The following is a 21103-nucleotide window of genomic DNA, read 5'->3' as shown; positions in this document are numbered from 1 at the left end:
AGTCCAAGATTAAAATCGCTGAGCTAGCCGGGAATCGAACTCGGCACCTTTGGGCAATAAGACGGCACGCTATCCCTATACCATGGGGTGTGCGCTAAATGCGCATTATTATTACGTGAGAGGTTTTCTTTCACGATTACGTACACAAACTTACGTCTACATTTGAAGGCTGCTGAAATGTAGGGAAGAACACTCTTGAGTTGCATTAACCCCGCCCCCTCCGAGGCTCATAACCCCTTAGAAGAGTGTCGCGACTTGGCGACCCTTGCCTCCACTTACCTACCTCTTTCGTCTTTCCCGTCTAACATTCTTTGACCAAGAGGTTGATGATCACGTCGCCTTGCACTTTATAAAAGTAACCAGCACACCACTAGCAGTTAATATTTTTTTTTTTAGCTTTTAAGTATAGACTAACATCATACGAGGTAAGTCGATTTGTACTCTCTGGACGAATTCGAATAACCATGAATGACTACTTATTATTATCGCCAGGCAACATTTTGTAACATAAGTTTGAAGATCCTGAGGTTGTGCAGCTCTTTTCAGACACACCCCCGTTGGAGGTGAGCTGCATGTACCATTTTCACCACATACCAGCCCTCCTGTCATTCTTAAATTCCTGGCAGTACCGGGAATCGAACCCGGGCCCCCGAGGACGGCAGCTAATAACACTAACCGTTACGCTACGGAGGCGGACAGTTTGAAGATGATCAGAGAACATAAACATTGACCGAGAGGTCGTGATAGCCGAGTGGCATAGTCACTGACTACTCACCAAGGTGACCGCGGTTCGAAAGTTCACACAGATGTCCTAAGGTTGTGATTACTATGTCTATAGTCGCATATCTTGAAGTTACTGGCTTCCGAATGTAATCAACAACAAATCAGACAGGAAGATTAACTCATGGAAAAGTTTCGGATCAGAATAAAATGACATGGCAGCGAAGTACAGTAGTTTCAAGGATGCTAATGTTGTTTCATTTACGAGGTTTGAAGGATTTTTGTCTGCAGCGCATCGTGGATGTACTCGGCATGTGTTAGACCTGTCTCCTAACCAGCCAGACCTGTCTCCTAACCAGTGTGGCTGTTGTGACTGTACAAGCAGCAGCTTCTTCTTCTTCTTCTTATAATTTTTCTCCATGCACTGGTGAGGTTGTGGGTTCAAACTGCGTCACAAATGTGGACTTGCCTTCTTTTACTCCCGAAAACCCTTTCTGACCTTAGGTAGAGGGTTGCATCCACTATTGCATGTCTCAGTGAGGTGGTGCTGAGTATTTAAAAGGGGAGATGGTGTCTGTACAGGTGTGTTTGTAAGGGGGAGCTAGGATTGGTAAAGAACAGATCATATCTGTATGACGAGTACCATCCCGGCATTCACCAGCAACTAGAATGGGAATCCATGGAAAACCCATCCTAGGATAGCCATGTGTGTGGTTTTTTCAATTTTTGGCCAGCTTTTCTACTCGGTTGTTACCTGAGGCTGAATGTAGCCTGCTCCGTTCCTCCAAACTTGCCTGGTGTAAAAATGGGAAACAACCGAAAACCATCTGCCAACAGTGGGGTTTGAATACACTATCTCCCGAATACAAGCTGACAGCTACGAAACCCAAACTGCATAGCCCTTTGCTCAGTGATAAATACTTTAAATTTACAACTGGTCTAATTGGCGTATTTGGCAGAAAGCTATCTTTACAAGTCTCAGTTCAAAGTTTTAAACAATTGCACGTCGCAACGATCGAGTGTGTTGTATCTCGGTGATACCAATACGAGCCTCTCACGAAGTCAACCACGGCGCGAACCTCAAGGAGGGTATTCGAAACGGGAAGACGCCACATTCTATAAAAGACTGTATTAAATTTCCAGGGTTTCTTGGACGTATTTTTTTTTTTTTTTTTTTTTTTTTTTTTTTTTGCTGGTTGCTTTACCGTCGCACCGACACAGATAGGTCTTATGGCGACGATGGGACAGGAAAGGGCTTTGAGTGGGAAGGAAGCGGCCGAGGCCTTAATTAAGGTACAGCCCCAGCATTTGCCTGGTGTGAAAATGGGTTACCACGGAAAACCATTTTCAGGGCTGCCGACAGTGGGGTTCGAACCTACTATCTCCCGAATACTGGCCGCACTTAATTGGACGTTCTTAGAAGCAATCCTCGGACATTAACAATGACAACAATCGTAAGACAAAAAGCTGACAGACGATTGTTTGTGATTCTTGTCTTAAGGGGAAAAATAACGTAATCAACAGCCACCCTCAAAGACGTAAACCCAGACGAGTATATAAGGAACAGCATTACTACCTAAAGGTCCGGCTCCTTGCTGAATGGTCAGCGTAGTGATCTTAGGCTCACAGGGCCCCGGGTTCGAATGCCAGCCTGGTCAGAGATTTTAACCTTAAATGGTGTTTGTGCTGTCCCCAACATTCCTGCTACTCACACACCACATATAACTATCCTCCACTACAATAACACGCAATTTCCTATACACGGCAGATGCCGCCCACCCTCGTCGGAGGGTCTGTCTTACATCGGCTGCAGAAATAGCTTCACGAAATTATTTGCTTCATAAAGGAGGTAATATTAACTTAATTTTGAAGTAGTTGTTTCTAACTGTTTTATGGTAGACGGTCAACACGGCAATACTGGGTGAAGCTTTTCTAATAGCCTGTGTTATAGTGTTAAAAGTGTGGGTAAAAGTAATTATCTTGCGGATGAGTTTGGAAAATGTCCTATCCCACTGTTACCAGGAGAAAATGTAAATCCTAGAATACCAATACACGAATGTCAGCTGTCAACGGTAGGATATGAAACTCAGTCCTTCGGAACTTTCAGCTTACTAATCAAATGCTGGTTTTACGTCCCACTAACTACTTTTACGGTTTTCGGAGCCGAGATGCTGGAATTTCGTCCAACAAGAATTCGTTTAGGCTTACGTATCAATAAATAAATAAATAATAATAATAATAATAATAATAATAATAATAATCGTAGAACTATTAGCACTAGCGCAAAGCGCGCTAGCGCTGTGATCTCATCTCAAGTGTCCCAGGTTCGATAACTGATGACTTCGGGTGGGATTTTCGCCATAAGCAGAGCGTGGTAACAGTAAAAGCACCTATCTTAAATCCTAGGCCAAGTCCTAAATTGAGCTAATGGCAGTGTTTGAAAACGTGTTAGTAGCAGAAGTGGTTGGATTGAATGTACAAGAGATGACTGTTTTAGAAAACTCTGGAGTGATAGAATGGAATCGCACAGCAGTTCCTTTGTTTTCCAGTGAATCAACCGAAATTAGGTTGTCTCAGATGCCCTTAAACTACCATTGACCTGGGTCGAGATCGTCCCAAGGTCGTAAATTCTCAACCAACCCAGTCAAGCAGACCGACTTCATAAAATTCCAATCGTCTTACTCATGAGTAGACTGACCCTATGCAATGCAATATTATCACATTTGTTTTATGCAAAAATAACATTAAAGAAAAACCAAGGGTTACCAGATATGTTTGAGTGGAAGCATATATTAAACAGCCAATAAATTAAGAAAGGAAATGTTATGATTAATCTCAGGAAATCCGTCCCAGTTTGTCCTGACTAGTCGGATGAAGACGTCAGCTTGAGACAGAGTGACCGTTAACAAACTGAAAGGAGACTATGAGAATTGTACGAGCATTTGTATTGAATATGATGAGTGAATACTTACTTCTGCAGACGCCACTGGCGCGCCGCTTCTGATGACGCTGTCACATGTCTGTGTTGTCACCGACGAATGCTTCTGGGGTGAGATACGAGCAGGGAAGCTCAGAGTTTTGGTCCACTGTGCAAGGCTACGAACCATTATATGGCTTTCGCGACAGGTTCTATCTAGTAGGTAAATTTAGTCATTCTTTGATAATGTTCGAATTCTTTCGTCAGCCCACAAGCCGATGTTGCCCTTGCTTGAAGAGACGTTCGCAGTTCACAGCAAGAATTTTGAACTTGTTAGCATTAAAAACAATCTGAATTAAGATCACAGTTATAAATAAGGTACTTTAACTGAAATGAAGAGCGATGGCGAACAAGGGAGACTAATTAGTAATTCCAAGTGTCTGTCTCATAACAAAGAGCAGTCCTGGCAGTTGATCACACCACATGAATACATACGAAGCTGGCTAGCCAAGCCTGCTTTTTGCTCCCTCTGTTTATACACACAACACTCACTGGATAATATAATGTACACTTGTATGAGTCATTCAAAATACTGCAGAACTCTCACAAGTGTCCAGAAGACTATCGTATCTAATTTGTTCAACACACGGGGGTTCAAAAACATCAAACGAATTAATAATTTTGTACTTTTTCTGTAAAATGAATAGAGCCGGTTCAATGTTCAGTTTCACACAATGGAGCGTTGTTGTGAAGTTGAGACGGTTACAACTCGCAACAGCTGAGTAAGCACCAGACGAAAGCACATGCATACACGCCCGCACCAGAAGGCTGTCCGCCAGCAACTACACTGCCAATGTCCCAGGCCTTCCCCCACCTTGGGTTCCTCTCCAGCCAGCCGCTGCTCCGATGAATGACGTCGAAGACAGCACACAGCAGCTGACTGCCAACTGGTTGACCGACTCCGGCAGATGGTGCAGCTTTGAGAGAGTGGTAGGGGTGGGGGGAACATGGGTCAGCAACCAAGGACCAGCTGATGAGACTCCCACACCCTGCCTGTGGGGGAACCGTCCCAAAACAACCGGCGTGTGAGCACTGAACGAATTAGCATGTACGGTCTAAAACAAATAATTACATTTCCTAAACCACGACGGCAGGAAACTGAAGAAGACTGAAGTGGAGAGATGGGCTGAGTGGCTTAGATGGTAGCGTTCTGGCTTTCTTATCCCCAAGAGGCAGGCTCGATCCCAGCTCAGTCCGGTGGTATTTGAAGGTGCTGATATGCACCAGCCACATGTCGGTAGATTTACCGGTGCATAAAAGGACTCTTTCTTTCTTTCTTTCTTTCTTTCTTTCTTTCTTTCTTTCTTAATCTGTTTACTCTCCAGGGTTGGTTTTTACATCGCACTCAGCGAGGGATCCCACCTCTACCGCCTCAAGGGCAGTGTCCTGGAGCGTGAGACATTGGGTGGGGGATACAACTGGGGAGAATGACCAGTACATCGCCCAGGCGGCCTCAATTGCTATGCTGAACAGGGGCCTTGTGGGGGATGGGAAGACTGGGAAGGATAGACAAGGAAGAGGGAAGGAAGCGGCCGTGGCCTTATGTTAGGTAGCATCCAGCAGTTGCCTGGAGGAGAAGTGGGAAACCACGGAAAACCACTTCCAGGATGGCTGAGGTGGGAATCGAACCCACCTCTACTCATTTGACGTCTCGAGGCTGAGTGGACCCCGTTCCAGGCCTTGTGCCACTTTTCAAATTTCGTGGCAGAGCTGGGAATCAAACCCGGCCCTCCGGGGGTGGCAGCTAATCACACTAACCACTACGTCACACAGGCGGACAAAAGGACTCCTACAGTACAAAATTTTCATGTCCTCGGCGTCTCTGAAAATCGTAAAAGTAGTTCATGGGACGTAAATCCAATAAAACTAAAAGAGCAATAAGTAAAATAATCATGAATTAGATAACAAGACGGTATCGGTGATTTCGCTATGAAGTAGTGAGGTCAACCAAAAACAAAAGTTCTGGAACTGGACTAAACATTAACATGAATCTTCATAAAAAGTATTTCCGGCACTGAGGAGATGAGAAGAACCTCGATTCTCGTGTTAGGTTCTTTCTACTATAACTAGTCTAAGGAATATTTTGTAAACATTCTTCAACACGATATTATCTTTAATAATAATAATAATAATAATAATAATAATAATAATAATAATAATAATAATAATAATAATGTTATTTGCTTTACGTCAAACTAACTACTTTTACGGTTTTCTGAGACGCAGAGGTGACGGAATTTAGTCCCACTGGAGTTCTTTTACGTGCCAGTAAATCTACCGACACGAGGCTGACGTATTTGAGCACCTTCAAATACCACCGGACGGAGCCAGGATTGAATCTGCCATGTTGGGGTTAAAAGGCCAGCGCCTCAACCGTCTGAGCCACTCAGTCCGGCGATATTATATTTAAGATGTAGCAAGAATCGAATATTACGTTTTGGATTTAAAAGTCCTCTTCTCGAAAACGACATGGAGGTAGGCACATACATCCATCAAAGTTCAAATTATTTAAATGCTTCTCACTATTGTGGGGAATGATCCTCCCTCGTGGTAAACGGTGAAATGAAATGAAATATCGTATGGCTTTTAGTGCCGGGAGTGTCCGAGGACATGTTCGGCTCGCCAGGTGCAGGTCTTTTGATTTGACACCCGTAGGCGACCTGCGCGTCGTGATGAGGATGAAATTATGATGAAGACAACACATACACCCAGCCCCCGTGCCAGCGAAATTAACCAATGTTGGTTAAAATTCCTGACCCTGCCGGGAATCGAACCCGGGACCCCTGTGACCAAAGGCCAGCACGCTAACCATTTAGCCATGGAGCCGGGTGGTAAACGGTAAGTAAAAGCAACATGGAAACCAAGCAGCGCGAGGAATTAGTCAATATAATTAAAAAACCTACAATAAGAAATCTACGGCCTGGTAAAAACACTTCCTCGGGACTCACGGGGATGTTTTAAGCAGTGGAGAAAAGTAGACGATGGTGGCTGCTGCTGCTTCATTCAAGTGTCTTTGAGGACATCATAATCAACAATCCCATATACTGTACTTGGTGCAGGCGAAGTAGCCGAAGTAAATGTGTAAGTGGGGTTCGCCCTTTCTTCAACATCCAGCCTTAAATTGATCACCATTTTCGGAAAATAAATAGATTCATAAAGAAAGAAAGATAATAATAATAATAATAATAATAATAATAATAATAATAATAATAATAATAATAATAATAATAATAATAACGTTGAGTGACACGTCATTTAGTTGAGAGTACCAGTAAATTAATTATGAGATTTGATACTCCACATTAGATGATCCGATGTCAAGTTTGTGAATATAACAGAGTATAGCAGTAGTTAATGTTAAGCTGTACCTTGAATATTTTGCCTGAAGGCTGGATTGGTCTTCAACAGCTCTGCCATCGGCTTTCATAGAATGCCTAGGCGTTACTGAAGAGGCATTCTAGGGAAATGGGAAGTTGTGTAGTTTCCCGTTGCTTTCCTCACCGAGCAAGAATTTGTCATTACTTATCAGTCTGCCAAGCCCACAGAAATGCATGCACCAACCGATCCTATGAGCGACATTCTCACACCATTCATAACATGGACTGGTTGTAAACAATAGGTCTCACCAGCAAACGTATTTATATTAAGCATGAACACATAAACTAGCCTTGCGGAAATAATTAAGGAATGGAAATGAATGTCAAATTTCTTTTGTAAAGAAGGGAGACGATTCTAGGTAATAAATGCTTCTGAAATTCTAACAAAGTTACTGGTTTTACGTCGCACGAACTAATTTTACGATTTTGTGAGACACCAGGGTACCGAGGTACTTCTTAGCTTTTTAACTACATATCTTTCATAATTTTAATACAATTTTATAGTTTTAGTAGAACACGTTTATTTTTTGTGTAGTTACTTCTTTTTTGCTTTTTAATAATCTTTCATAATTTTAATACAACTTTATAGTTTTACTGGAACATAGCCTATTTATTGTTTTGTGTAGTTACTTCTTTTTAGCTTTTTAATAATCTTCCATAATTTTAATACAACTTTATAGTTTTAGTGGAACATTTTCATTTTTAGTGTATTACCACATTTTATCTTAGAATATTTATAACTTACCGTAAGCCAGAAAGTCGTAAGTATGTTTTCTTCACTTAAATGAATCTAAATCACAATTCAATGTAAAATAACAGAAAGATCGTATAACAATATAATTGCAGAAACATGTTTACACCATTTGTTGGTACCGGGCGAGTTGGCCGTGCGGTATGGGGCATGCAGCTGTGAGCTTGCATCCGGGAGATAGTGGGTTCGAACCCCACTGTCGGCAGCCCTGAAGATAGTTTTTCCGTGGTTTTCCATTTTCACACCAGAAAATGCTGGGGTTGTACATTAAATAAAGCCACGGCCGCTTCCTTCCCATTCCTAGACCATTTCTATCCCATCGTCGCCATAAGACCTATCTGTGTCGGTGCGACGTAAAACAAATAGCCATTTGTTGGTAAAAATGCAAGTAACATAAAATAAAATATAAAAATGTACATATCTCCGAAGTAGAAATTTAGCAGTCTAGTAGAACACGTTTATTTTTGGTGTAGTTACGTCCTTTTAACTATAAGTATTAGTAAGGCAGCATAGGCAGCAGACTTCTAGTTTCAATTGAAATCTGAACTCTGAAATCTCACATTGAATGGGATTCGAACCGCGGCCGCCTTAGTGAGAAGTCATTGACGATATCATTCTCTCATCACGTCCCTAAAGGTTGTGGTAGTTGTGCTGATTTTAAAGGAAAGTACAACCATCTCCTGTTAATTCTAATCAGAGGAACAAGAGTAAGAGGACCAACCCTTCGAAGAATTTGCAATCAGAAAGAAAAAAATTAGGGCCATGAAGGACGTGAAAAAGATTGGCTCCTCTTGCCTCACAGATCTGCAGGTCGGAAGGCAAGAAGAGTTGACCATGGAAGGTCGGTAGGAATGATGAAAGTGAGTATTCTGGAACAAGTAATTGAAAACACTGCCAGACTCGTCTAGGTATCCTACCGCATGGTTGCCACCCCCTTGAGGGTATTACATCCTCAGTAGTATCCTAAGATGATCCTTAAACATCAGCTTAACCCTCAAGCACACACGCCAGATCTTAGGACGCAGACACACGCGTAGGGGTGCTTTCCACCCCACACGTTATTGTATTGTAAAATGTGAATTACTGTATTAATTTGAGATTTTAAGATAGATTAAATAAGAATGACTCTTTCTGCCGGAGATCCAGCTAGAAAGGTACAAGAGCAGGGAGACCACAGAAAAGTTATTTGTACATTTCACTACGAAATAAAATGACCTGGGGTGGATTCCACCCCATACGCGTGTGTTTGAGGGTTAATCAAAATTATTTAAAATGTAAAATAAAATAAGTAAATGTAAGTAATTTTAAATATTTGTTTGACTAACAATACCTCTATCTTCTATACCGAAGGCCGAGAAAGTGCGGGAATGTTAATTCTCACGTCTCTCATCAGTAACTCAGCATCTTTAAAAACCCTTTTCTTCAACCTCAGTCTACAGTCAGTCACTCAGTATCCACTAGGGAATTTTGCTTCTGACTTCGAATTTTGTGGTCATCGGATGACCTTCCATGTGAAGAACGAAGGTAAGTTTGAATATGATAGTAATTCACTATTGTTGGTAAGATCCTTGCCAGCTGACATTGCCCATCGGTTACGTACGTTCTTCTCTAGCATTGGGGAGTAACAGCGTTCAGAGATTTGAGGTTTGTATCTCAGTGCCGTGAAAAAATCCTAGGATAGTACTTTATTTCAGGTTCTAGAACAGGGATTTCCAATTTGTAGGGGCTCGAGGGCCACACTGGCAGCCTTAGGAAGGGTCGCGGGCCGCCCTTCTATAGTAGGCCAATTTTCGTAGAATTCCGCAAAGAGAATAGAGGTTCCAGTATGAGATAATATGCATAGTCCAAATGAAACAAAGGTTTTATAATTTCAATTGCTTGCAACACTATTTAAAAATTGCATAAAACAGAGAAACTAAAAATAAACAATACTGTATCCAGAACAATTGAATTTTGAAGAGCACCCATCAATGTCGGTTCATTTTAAGTGATATTTGACAAATGACAAGAAGGAAAATTATACCTAAAGGTAAACTGGAATTAATAATATAGTCAAAACAAAACTTAAAGAAGGACAATTAGTGGGATTAGTGTGAAGGGAACAATTATATACAGCTGTAAGAGCCTAAAATCCCAGCAATGTACTTCCAGGAGTTCTTCTCTGAAAATTCCTTCGAGTGTGCAGCACTGTGTGCCAGCCAGTACTACCAATGAGGGAAGAACGAAGAACTCAAACCACTTCTTACACTAACGGCAATTAAAGTATTTCTTGGTATTCATACGTACACAGTGAGGTTGGCATGGATCCCATAGCCCTTTTTCATAATGATTAATACCTAGCACTGGCATTTGTGAGGGTTCATTTTCCGTCAAAGTTTACATTTTAAGTTTTAAATAAAAAATAATCTATTCAAATCAAGTTAATACTTAAAAGCAGGAAATAATACTAAAGGATGAATTAGTTCTGACTAGGGTCTACAATGGGTATAAAAATTAATGCATTTTTGAATGAGCTATGAAATAAATTTTTGTACATTTTCTTCACATTTCTTAAAATAATTTTTAAAAGCCCTCGCGGGCCACATAATCTGCCTTCGCGGGCCACATGCGGCCCGCGGGCCGCCACTTGGAAACCCCTGTTCTAGAAGCATATATTACAGTGATAAAGCTAATTAATTGCAGTTAAGCAGTAATGAAATGAAATGGCGTATGGCTTTTAGTGCCGGGAGTGTCCGAGGACAAGTTCGGCTCGCCAGATGCAGATCTTTTGATTTGACTCCCGTAGGCGACCTGCGCGTCGTGATGAAGATTAAATGATGATGAAGACGACACATACACCCAGCCAGATGGTTAAAATTCCCGACCCCACCGGGAATCGAACCCGGGACTCCTGTGACCAAAGGCCAGCACGCTAACCATTTAGCCATGGAGCCGGACAGTTATGCAGTAATCGCCCTCAGAATGGCATCGAATATTATAATAATAATAATAATAATAATAATAATAATAATAATAATAATAATAATAATAATCCGAGCAAATTGGCCGTGTGGTTAGGGTCACGTAGCTGTGAGCTTGCATTCGGGAGACAGCTTGTCGGATGAGCCCTCCCCTTATCAAAACTGTTTACGGAGAGTTTTCATGCCCGTACTAATAACTTTGACCTATGAGATTTTTGTAGTGTTGCTTGTTTGTTTCGATATACTTCACCGTGTAAATTGTGAACATAGAAAAACGATAGAAAGGAAGAAATAATAAGCTATCTTTTTTTTTGTTGCTTTACGTCCCACCGATAGAGATAGGTCTTATGGCGACTATGGGACAGGAAAGGGCTAGGAGTGGGAAGGAAGCGGCCGTGGCCATAACTAAGGTACAGCCCCAGCATTTGCCTGGTGTGAAAATGTGAAACCACGGAAAACCATCTTCAGGGCTGCCGACAGTGGGGTTCGAACCTACCATCTCCCGAATACTGGATACTGGCCGCATTTAAGCGACTGCAGCTATCGAGCTCGGCAATATGCTATCTTTGAAATGTTTGTTGTTTAAAGGGGCCTAACATCTAAGGTCATCAGCCCTTCTTTGAAATGAAGTTCGTTCCATTAATATACTGTAATCCTAAGCGTTATCATTCAACAGCTGTTTGAGTGGTATATACAGCACAACACAGGTGTACAGGTTTACGAATAGTCGTGGTATTCACTGTAAATATGAATGAGGCAGACAATGTACATGAATCACCGAGTAATAATGCTGAGTGTCCGCCTCTGTGGTGTAGTGGTTAGCGTGATTAGCTGCCACCCCCGGAGGTCCGGGTTCGATTCCCGGCTCTGCCACGAAATTTGAAAAGTGGTACGAGGGCTGGAACGGGGTCCACTCAGCCTCGGGAGGTCAACTGAGTAGAGGTGGTTTTCCGTGGTTTCCCACTTCTCCTCCAGGCAAATGCCGGGATGGTACCTAACTTAAGGCCACGGCCGCTTCCTTCCCTCTTCCTTGTCTATCCCTTCCAATCTTCCCATCCCCCACCAAGGCCCCTGTTTAGTATAGCAGGTGAGGCCACCTGGGCGAGGTACTGGTCATTCTCCCCAGCTGTATCCCCCGATCCGATGTCTGAAGCTCCAGGACACTGCCCTTGAGGCGGTAGAGGTGGGATCCCTCGCTAAGTCCGAGGGAAAAGCCAACCCTGGACGATAAACAGATTAAGAAGAATAATAATAGTACCATCAGCTGTTCATATCATGTTCATATTATTCGATGTATTTTAAGAGACACCAGGGTGTAGAGTTTCATCCCACATGAGTTCAATCCGGAAACCAGCAGCGGCGATTGGGAATTAGAAGTTGGGGGGGGGGGCACAACAAATTGTAGGCAATCCGGGTCTGAGCACTTTAACCGGAGGGTGGAGGGGGTAGAGGGGAAGAGAGAACATCAAAATTGAAAGAAAAAAAGCTATAAAAAGTAATCTTTTAATGCTCTCTGAGGGAATTTTGATAATGACGTAAAGGTTGAGTCTACCAAATTTAGTGCAGGAATAATAGTACTAGTCCGCTTCTGTGGTGTAGTGGTTAGTGTCATTTGCTGCCACCCTCGGAGGCCCGCGTTCGATTCCTGGCTCTGCCACGAAATTTGGAAAGTGGTACGAGGGCTTGAACGGGGTCCACTCAGCCTCGGGAGGTCAAATGAGTAGAGGTGGGTTCGATTCCCACCTCAGCCATCCTGGAAGTCGTTTTCCGTGGTTTCCCACTTCTCCTCCAGGCAACTGCCGGGATTGTACCTAACTTAAGGCCACGGCCGCTTCCTTCCCTCTTCTTTGTCTATCCCTTCCAATCTTCCCATCTCCCCGCAAGGCCCCTGTTCAGCATAGCAGGTGAAGCCGCCTGAGCGAGGTACTGGTTATCCTCTCCAGTCGTATCCCCCAACCCACAGTATGAAGCTCCAGGACACTGCCCTTGAGGCGGTAGTGGTGGGATCCCTCGCTGGGTCCGAGGGAAAACCGACCCTGGAGGGTAAACATATAAAGCAGAGGAAGAAGAAGAAGAATAGGACTACCGTATACAATAAAACTTTCACTAAAGGAACATTAATTACACGTGTATAACAATTAAATAGAAGTTCAGCGGGATTATACAATTAAAATGCCATTTATTATCTCACTAACAAAGGAACAGACACTAGATAGAACTGCACAGACCCATTTACTGAATAATACTGCTAGACTGACGAGTGTTCGACTCGTTGGCTGAATGGTCAGCGTACTGGCTTTCTGTTCTGAGGGTCGCGGGTTCAATTCCCGGCCGGGTCGGGAATTTTAATCACTTTTGATTAATTCTTCTGGCTCTGGGACTGGGTATATTTGTCCGTCCCAACACTCTCCTCATCATATTTAGACAACGTACCATACTACCAACCACCACAGAAGCACGCAATAGTGCTTACGTCCCTCCATATATGGTTGGCGTCAGGATGGGCATCCGGCCGTAAAACAGGGCCAAACCCACATATGAGTTACCCCACAGTTGTTGGAAAAAGCTGTAGGAAAAGAAGAAGAAGAAAAACTGGCGAATGCCCACGGTAAGCGGGTTAATCATACCTCAGTGTCCATGACCTTGGCAAAAATATACCCCTGCTACCCTTCCTCACAGTACTTGCTACATGCTGCTGTGCGAGTCTCCTCTACTTGCTGAGACGCTGTAAGAATCGATTAGCCGCAACGAACGATATTTTGTGCGCATTTCCGCTAAGTATTTTCTCAATAATTAAATACATTAAAGAAAAGAATTAGGGGAAAAGCAATAGAGATTGTACAAATTACTTTATTGTATAATTCCTAGTTTCAGGAGTTTTTTTTAAGTAACTGTTAGGTTCTTCAGTCTGCCGAAACTAAAAAAAATCAAGTGGCTAAAATGGAATTTAAATATTTTTGTCCGAAAGTGGGGGGACAATTGCCCCCCTCTCCCACTAATCGCCGCTACTGCCGGAAACCAATGACACGGAAGTGTCGCATTAAAACACCGACCTCAGCAGAGTTCGAATCCACTACCTATGGAATAGGACGTCTAAACGACTGTGCCACTGAGGTTGGCCTGTGTAATGTTGTGAGGCTCAACAGTAATCATAATATAGTGCTAAACGGTGATTAGGTGAAACTAACCCGTCAGTATGGGTTTAACTGACGGAAATTCGTTCTTGGCGTACTTGTAATAAACGACTACGATAATGCTGCTAGGTTTCTTCTATTCCTTTCCAACAAAACAAGGGAAGTTTCGTCCCCGGTGCAGGCAAGTATCGTGAATATTGTCGGCCTATTTACCAGTCAATAACCACTGATCTGCATTTCGGGCAATCGCCCAGGTGGCAGATTCCCTACCAGTTGTTTACCTGGTCTTTTCTTAAATAATTGCAAAGAATTTGGAAATTTATCGAACATCACCCTTGGTAAATTATTTCAATCCCTAACTTCTCTTTATATAAAGAAATATTTGCCCCAATTTGTCCTCTTGAATTCCAACTTTATATTATTGTGAACTTTCCTACTTTCAAAACATCACTCAAATTTATTTCTCTACCGATATAATTCCATGCCATCTCTCCACGGACAGCTCGTAACATACCACCTATTCGAGCAGCTCATCTCCTTTCTCCCAAGCCTTCCCTTTAAATGCCGTTAAACAGTAAGCAAAGAAATGTGTTCGAAATTAGTTACCTAGTAACATGCATATCCCGAGCCAGAACGACGGCTAAAATCCCTGGCCTGGTCAGGAATCGAATCCCGAATCCAAGGAGTCCGACCTTTAGGGTAAGATCAACTGAGGGTTCGAATCCCACTGTCGGCAGCCCTGAAGATGGTTTTTCATGGTTTCCCATTTTCACACCAGGCTAATGCTGGAGCTGTACCTTAATTAAGGCCACGCCGCTTCCTTCCAACTCCTAGGCCTTTCCTATCCCATCGTCGCCATAAGACCCATCTGTGTCGGTGCGACGTAAAGCCACTAGCAAAAAAATCAATAGTGTCGAAAGTTTTAACGAAGACAAATAGGGAAAGTTCCAGGTACCACAGAGTTTTTTCAAACATGATCGTCTTTGGTAAAAACCATTAAGGGCATTGCTATTGTGGATCCATAGGTTAGCATAACTAAACAGAAAACTGACCATAAAATGTCATCGCCTGGTGTGTTACCCAACTGAGCAACTGACCACGAGTGGCACACGTCCAGTACACACTTGTGTTTATAGAAGTCATTTGTCACTCCGTATAAAATGGTTGGGAATTGGGTTCTTGTTAACGGAGTTCTGTGTTCTTTTATAAAACTCAGTCGGAGATTTTGTACCGTAAGAGGCCATATGGTCGTCTTCGTGACACTGTCAGATTTGCAGATTTACATTTTCATCAAGGTTACCTGCAAAGACTGCACCATTACCTTGCAAATTCCTTTACCATTCTCTTTAAGAATAATTTATGTCAGTGGACGTTGTGGGTAGAGAAATAAGGTACTGTGTTACGTAGGTTAGATGTTGTGTAATCAAACTGCAGAATACTTCTCAAGTGAATCCACGATCTTGCCCCACATACAAGATGATAACTTTGCTTTGACAAAAGTGCGAATACATTCTTCTTCCGGACCTTTTTCCAATTACCTGGGCTCGGAACTTTGCAAGAATTTAGCGGCTTTAGCCCATTTCTTACGGCCGGATGCCTTTCCCGACGCCAAACCTATGTGGAGGGTTGTGTTCACTATTACGTGTCTCTCGTGGTGGTTTGTACTATGATGTGGTGTATGTAAATGGAGAGGTGTGTATTAAGACGAACACGAACACCCAACCCTTGAGGTAGAAGAATTAGCCGGACGTGATAAAATCCCTGAGTAGGCTGTAATCGAACCCATGGCTCTATGAAACAACCGGACAACAGCGTGAAAACACTACGAATGAAAATCTGAAAATAGACACGTTTAATTTCACCCTTAGCTAATGATCCGAGAGGAAAATTACTGAAATAGTAGCCCAGAAATGGCCCAAAAATCAAAAATTAGATTATATTGTTAAAAAATCCTCGTAACTTTGGGGCACATGGTGATGTATTTTTTTCCTGTTCTGATACTCTATGGCTGTTTTCAAAAGTCCCGCGGGGGCGTTATCAAAATATAAGGTGTTTAATGTTTTCAGTGTTATAATACGATTAAGCAATTAATCTAAGAAAAATACACTCTAGTTATAATTGTTGGAGAATGACCACATGGAGAACAAGTGCATATTCTCCTTTAAATACTGATAAACTAGGAGGCGAGTCTCATCTTTCACTGGAAATTAGTCGAAAGTAACTTTTCTAGAATTCAAAATGATCACTGATCGACAGTTTTAATCTGAATACCTGCACATATGTGCATTCATAAAGGACTTGTAGTATCCATTTCAATAATAGTTGGTAACGTATAGAGATATTTTGAGTTTAAGTGTGAAAAACATGACCTTTTTTAATGATGAAATAGCACATATTGATGGAAATGTTAGAAGTATAAGGATTGGACTGAAACCAGACGCGATAGTACAATTTATTCATTTGACTTCTCTAAACTATATAACTAAACTTCATAATAATAAAGAGCAAGAAGTGTTGAACCTGGAAAATATTCAAAATGGACCAAATAATTTCGGAAATACTCGACTTAGGAAAATCTTGGACGATTTCGTAACTACGGCCATGTTAACGATCTCTTATAATTTTGTTTAAACAGTATTAACATTAAACCGAGCTCGATAGTTGCAGTCGCTTAAGTGCGGCCAGTATCCAGTATTCGGGAGATAGTGGGTTCGAACCCCACTGTCGGCAGCCCTGAAGATGGTTTTCCGTGGTTTCCCATTTTCACACCAGGCAAATGCTGGGGCTGTACCTTAATTAAGGCCACGGCCGTTTCCTTTCCAGTCCTAGCCCTTTCCTGTCCCATCGTCGCCATAAGACCTATCTGTGTCGATGCGACGTTAAGCCAATAGCAAAAAAATAACATTAAAGAAAATATATATTTAAATAGGGTCTTCCATTAATATAGAAGGATAATCTTGTATATATCATACTTATTATGTTGGGTAAATCGCAGAACAGATTGTGGATTCGCAGTATGCAATAAAATAGTTCTAATGGGAACTGAAACGTAGGCCAGAACTCTAATATTACTGATTATCTTGTGATCATAAGCAAATACATAATCCTTTTAATATGGAAACCTAGCCACAGAGGTATGAAATTCGAACCACGATGATTTCACTCAGCTAACATGTTCCTTATTAATACAGATTATACTAAAACTATTTTTGTACGAGAAATTGTTTGCTTAGCGTTGGAAACAACATTTTCCGCACTTAGATGTGTTTTGAGATGTACAGCACTCGGTAAATGTAAGCTATGCCAGGAGTACAACATAATATTTACGGAAGCATATAATGCGTGGTATTTATAATTTTAAATATTTGAAGGTAAGATATTGCAATTTTACCAAATATCCTTTTACTAACCGTGCTTCTTATTTATAACTAAGGAAACTATTTTGAATTAGTTAACTGTAATTGTGCAAGATTATTTTTTCATGTGGAAGCAAAGGGCTTTCAATGGATATGCTCATTTCTGAAATGGAAAGAACGAGATGCAATCCCAGGTGGTGATAAGCTTACGGGTCCTAGTCGACTCCTCTTGAGTTCCATGCGAGTACCAGAGGGGAGATTTCCTCCACTGGCAGTTTCTCTCTGTAAAATCTGACGAAGTGCTGACCACACAACGCGTATCTGTTTTTCCAGAGGACATTTTACACTCAATATTTGATGTAGGTCACTTGACTGTAGTCTGTGTCAAATGTGAAGCGCTTTGGTCTTGAGAGGTTACACAGAATTTTCCAACCAAGTGGCTGCTAAGTTGTCTCTCAATGTGCTGCCCTCCGTGGAAGAGTTCCCTGTATTAAATATCACTTGCGCCAAGCAAAAAAAAAAAAAAAAAAAAAAAATTACTTCAGAAAGACGACCTTACAAGAAACAGCTTCAGACTCACTTTTACAAGGAAATGTTATACAGACTATGATTGGTCATAAAAATTCATAAAACCGGGCGAGTTGGCCGTGCGTGTAGAGGCGCGCGGCTGTGAGCTTGCATCCGGGAGATCGTGGGTTCGAGCCCCACTGTCGGCAGCCCTGAAGATGGTTTTCCGTGGTTTCCCATTTTCACACCAGGCAAATGCTGGGGCTGTACCTTAATTAAGGCCACGGCCGCTTCCTTCCAACTCCTAGGCCTTTCCCATCCCATCGTCGCCATAAGACCTATCTGTGTCGGTGCGACGTAAAGCAAATAGCAAAAAAAAAAAAAAAAAAAAAAAAAAAAAAAAAAATCATAAAGTCTTGTTTCATTAATCCCCCCACCATTTGGCTTTACGTCACTGTGGTGGTGGTGGTGGTGGTGATTTTTGTCTCAAGAGGAAGTACTACTAGGCAATCCCCCTAACCATACGGCCAACCTGTTCAGTGTTTCATTAATCCTCTTCAGGAGTATTCTTGTGTAAAACTACCTTTTTTATCCTATATGGACACTTGGATAAAGGATTGCGGAAGAGACTTGTCAGGTGCACTGTTTGGATTGTGGCACAGTGCTGGACAGAGATATAGACGATGAAATGAAATGACGTATGGCTTTTAATGACGGGAGTGTCCGAGGACAAGTTCGGCCCGCCAGGTGCAGGTCTTTCGATTTGACACCTGTAGGTGACCTGCGCGTCGTGATGAGGATGAAATGATGATGAATACTACACATACACCCAGCTCCCGTGCCAGCGGAATTAACCGATGATGGTTAAACTTCCTGACCCCGCCGGGAATCGAATCCGGGACCCTTGTGACCAAATGCCAGCACGCTAACCATTTAGCAATGGAGCCGGGCTATACGGACGATGACGAAGAAGGACTAAAGGAGGCTGGAGGTATCAGAGATGTGGTTATGGAGGATGGAAAGATTGAGTTATGAGGAAGAGCTGGAAAGGAGAAGACTGATGCAAGTCATATGAAAAAGGAAGGGGACTTGGATAGGTTAATGGTTGAGGCGAGAATCCTTGTTGGTAGATGCTCATTAAAGGTTTGGTGTACTTGACGAAGTGGGCAGAGAAGTTATATGATTTTATTATTATTATTATTATTATTATTATTATTATTATTATTATTATTATTATTATTATTATTATTATTATTATTATTATTTTAACTGCGCGGTTTGAGTCACGTAGCTGTCAGCTTTTACTCGGGAGAGATTAGGTTCGAACCCCATTGTCGGCAGCCCTGAAGATGGTTTCCCGTGGCTTCCCATTTTCACACCAGGCAAATGCTGGGGCTGTACCTTAATTAAGGCCACGGCAGCTTCCTTCCGACTCCTAGCTAGCCCTTTCCTATTCCATCGTCAAAATAAGATCTCTCTGTGTCGGTGTGACGTAAAAAATAAATGGTATTGATTTCTTCCCACTCTTAGCCCTTTTCTATCCCATCCAATTTTCACACCTTAATCAAGACCACGATCACTTCCTTCCCACCACTAGCCCTTTATCGTCCCTAGTAGCCCTAAGAACTGTCTGTGTCGGTGCGACGTAAAGCAAATTGTATAATAATAATAAAAATAATAATAATAATAATAATAATAATAATAATAATAATAATAATAATAATAATAATGGTTTTATGTCCCAGTAACAACTTTTACGTGTTTGAAAGACACCGAGGTGTCGGCATTTTGTCACGCAGGAGTTAATTTATGTGCCGGTAAATCTTACAACACGAGGCTGGCATATTTGAGCACCTTCAACTACCACTGAAGTGAGCTGGAATCGATCCCGCGAACTTGGGCTCAGACGCTTCTACCGTCTGAGCCACTCAGCCCGACACAGACAGGAGAACATGGAGGAGTGTCATGCGAAGATCATCCTTAGGGGAGAACACTATATATGATTTAGTACTAAATGACCGAGCTCGATAGCTGCAGTCGCTTAAGTGCGGCCAGTATCCAGTAATCGGGAGATAGTGGGTTCGAGTTCCACTGTCGGCAGCCTTGAAGATGGTTTTCCGTGGTTTCCCATTTTCACACCAGGCAAATGCCGGGGCTGAACCATAATTAAGGCCACGGCCGCTTCCTTCCAACTCCTAGGCCTTTCCTATCCCATCGTCGCCATAAGACCTATCTGTGTCAGTGCGACGTAAAGCAAATAGCAAATAGCAAAAAGTACTAAACGATGGGTGTAAATTATAACTTTCCGACATATAAAATAAATCATGTGGGTTCACACCTAAGTCTCGAAAATTTCAAAAAGCTGTCAGTTCTTCAAGGTCTTTTAGAATGGCTGCTATCTGCTTTCCTAACAGTTCTTAGGACTTGGGCGATTATTACATTTGCTTGTTTCAGGGAGAGATAGCGTGGGCATTTCCTGTTATTCCAACACCCTCAACACCCTTGTGTTGGACTAATATAATCTATCTTATCTACAGTAACCAAACATGGTGAGGCCCGAATCATACCGAGACGCAAAAGCAATATGGGCTAAGATACCTTCCAAGGAGGCCCTCAGACGTTCGGGTCGCCGATTTTATTGACACTTCGCGCATTAACAGCAGATAATAGGTATAATGATATGCTGAAGTAATAAAGCGTACTTCTCTACCATTCGCAAGGAATTAATAACTAAAATTGACAAAGTAAATGGGATGAGGCAATTTGCATTCGTATTACACTCCCACCGCCAGCTTGTAAGCGGTAGTCTAGTGGCAGCGTTCTTGCCCACTACTCTGTGATTGCTACTGGCCGTGGACAACACCTTCATTGCTTTGTACTTAGGCCATAATTGCTCTTTCATATACTATATTGAAACAGATAGCTTCATGAGGTAAAGATGCTGCACCTATAACACAGAATTGCAATTGAAAATATCTTATGTATACAGGTACTTGGATTTTTACTTTTACACATTAATAAAACAATAAACGTCCATTTACAGAAGCAAAACGTTGATGTAGTAGAAATAAAAAATAGCCTAGACCGTGATTCGAACCAGCCACCACCGAGCTCGATAGCTGCAGTCGTTTAAGTATGGCCAGTATCCAGTAATCGGGAGATAGTGGTTTCGAATCCCACTGTCGGCAGCCCTGAGGATGGTTTTCCGTGGTTTCCCATTTTCACATCAGGCAAATGCTGGGGCTGTGCCTTAATTAAGGCCAAGGCCATTTCCTTCCCATTCCTAGGCCTTTCCTGTCCCATCGTCGCCATAAGACCTAT

The 21103-nt window shown here is 42.2% G+C and overlaps 1 protein-coding gene across 1 annotated transcript in view; it reads right to left on the bottom strand.

Moving 5' to 3' along the window:
- Nucleotides 1–3946, bottom strand: part of Traf4 (TNF receptor associated factor 4) — a 91643-nt gene extending 87697 nt beyond the window's left edge. The window contains exon 1 of the mRNA XM_067139807.2: nucleotides 3693–3946. Within this exon, the coding sequence (XP_066995908.1) occupies nucleotides 3693–3827 (135 nt within the window). The 5' untranslated portion in view covers nucleotides 3828–3946. The remainder of the gene's footprint in view (nucleotides 1–3692) is intronic.
- Nucleotides 3947–21103: the final 17157 nt, after the last annotated feature.

The sequence above is a fragment of the Anabrus simplex genome, chromosome 2 (genome assembly GCF_040414725.1).
Source record: "Anabrus simplex isolate iqAnaSimp1 chromosome 2, ASM4041472v1, whole genome shotgun sequence".
NCBI lineage: Eukaryota > Metazoa > Arthropoda > Insecta > Orthoptera > Tettigoniidae > Anabrus > Anabrus simplex.
This window is presented reverse-complemented; position numbering and strand designations above follow the sequence as displayed.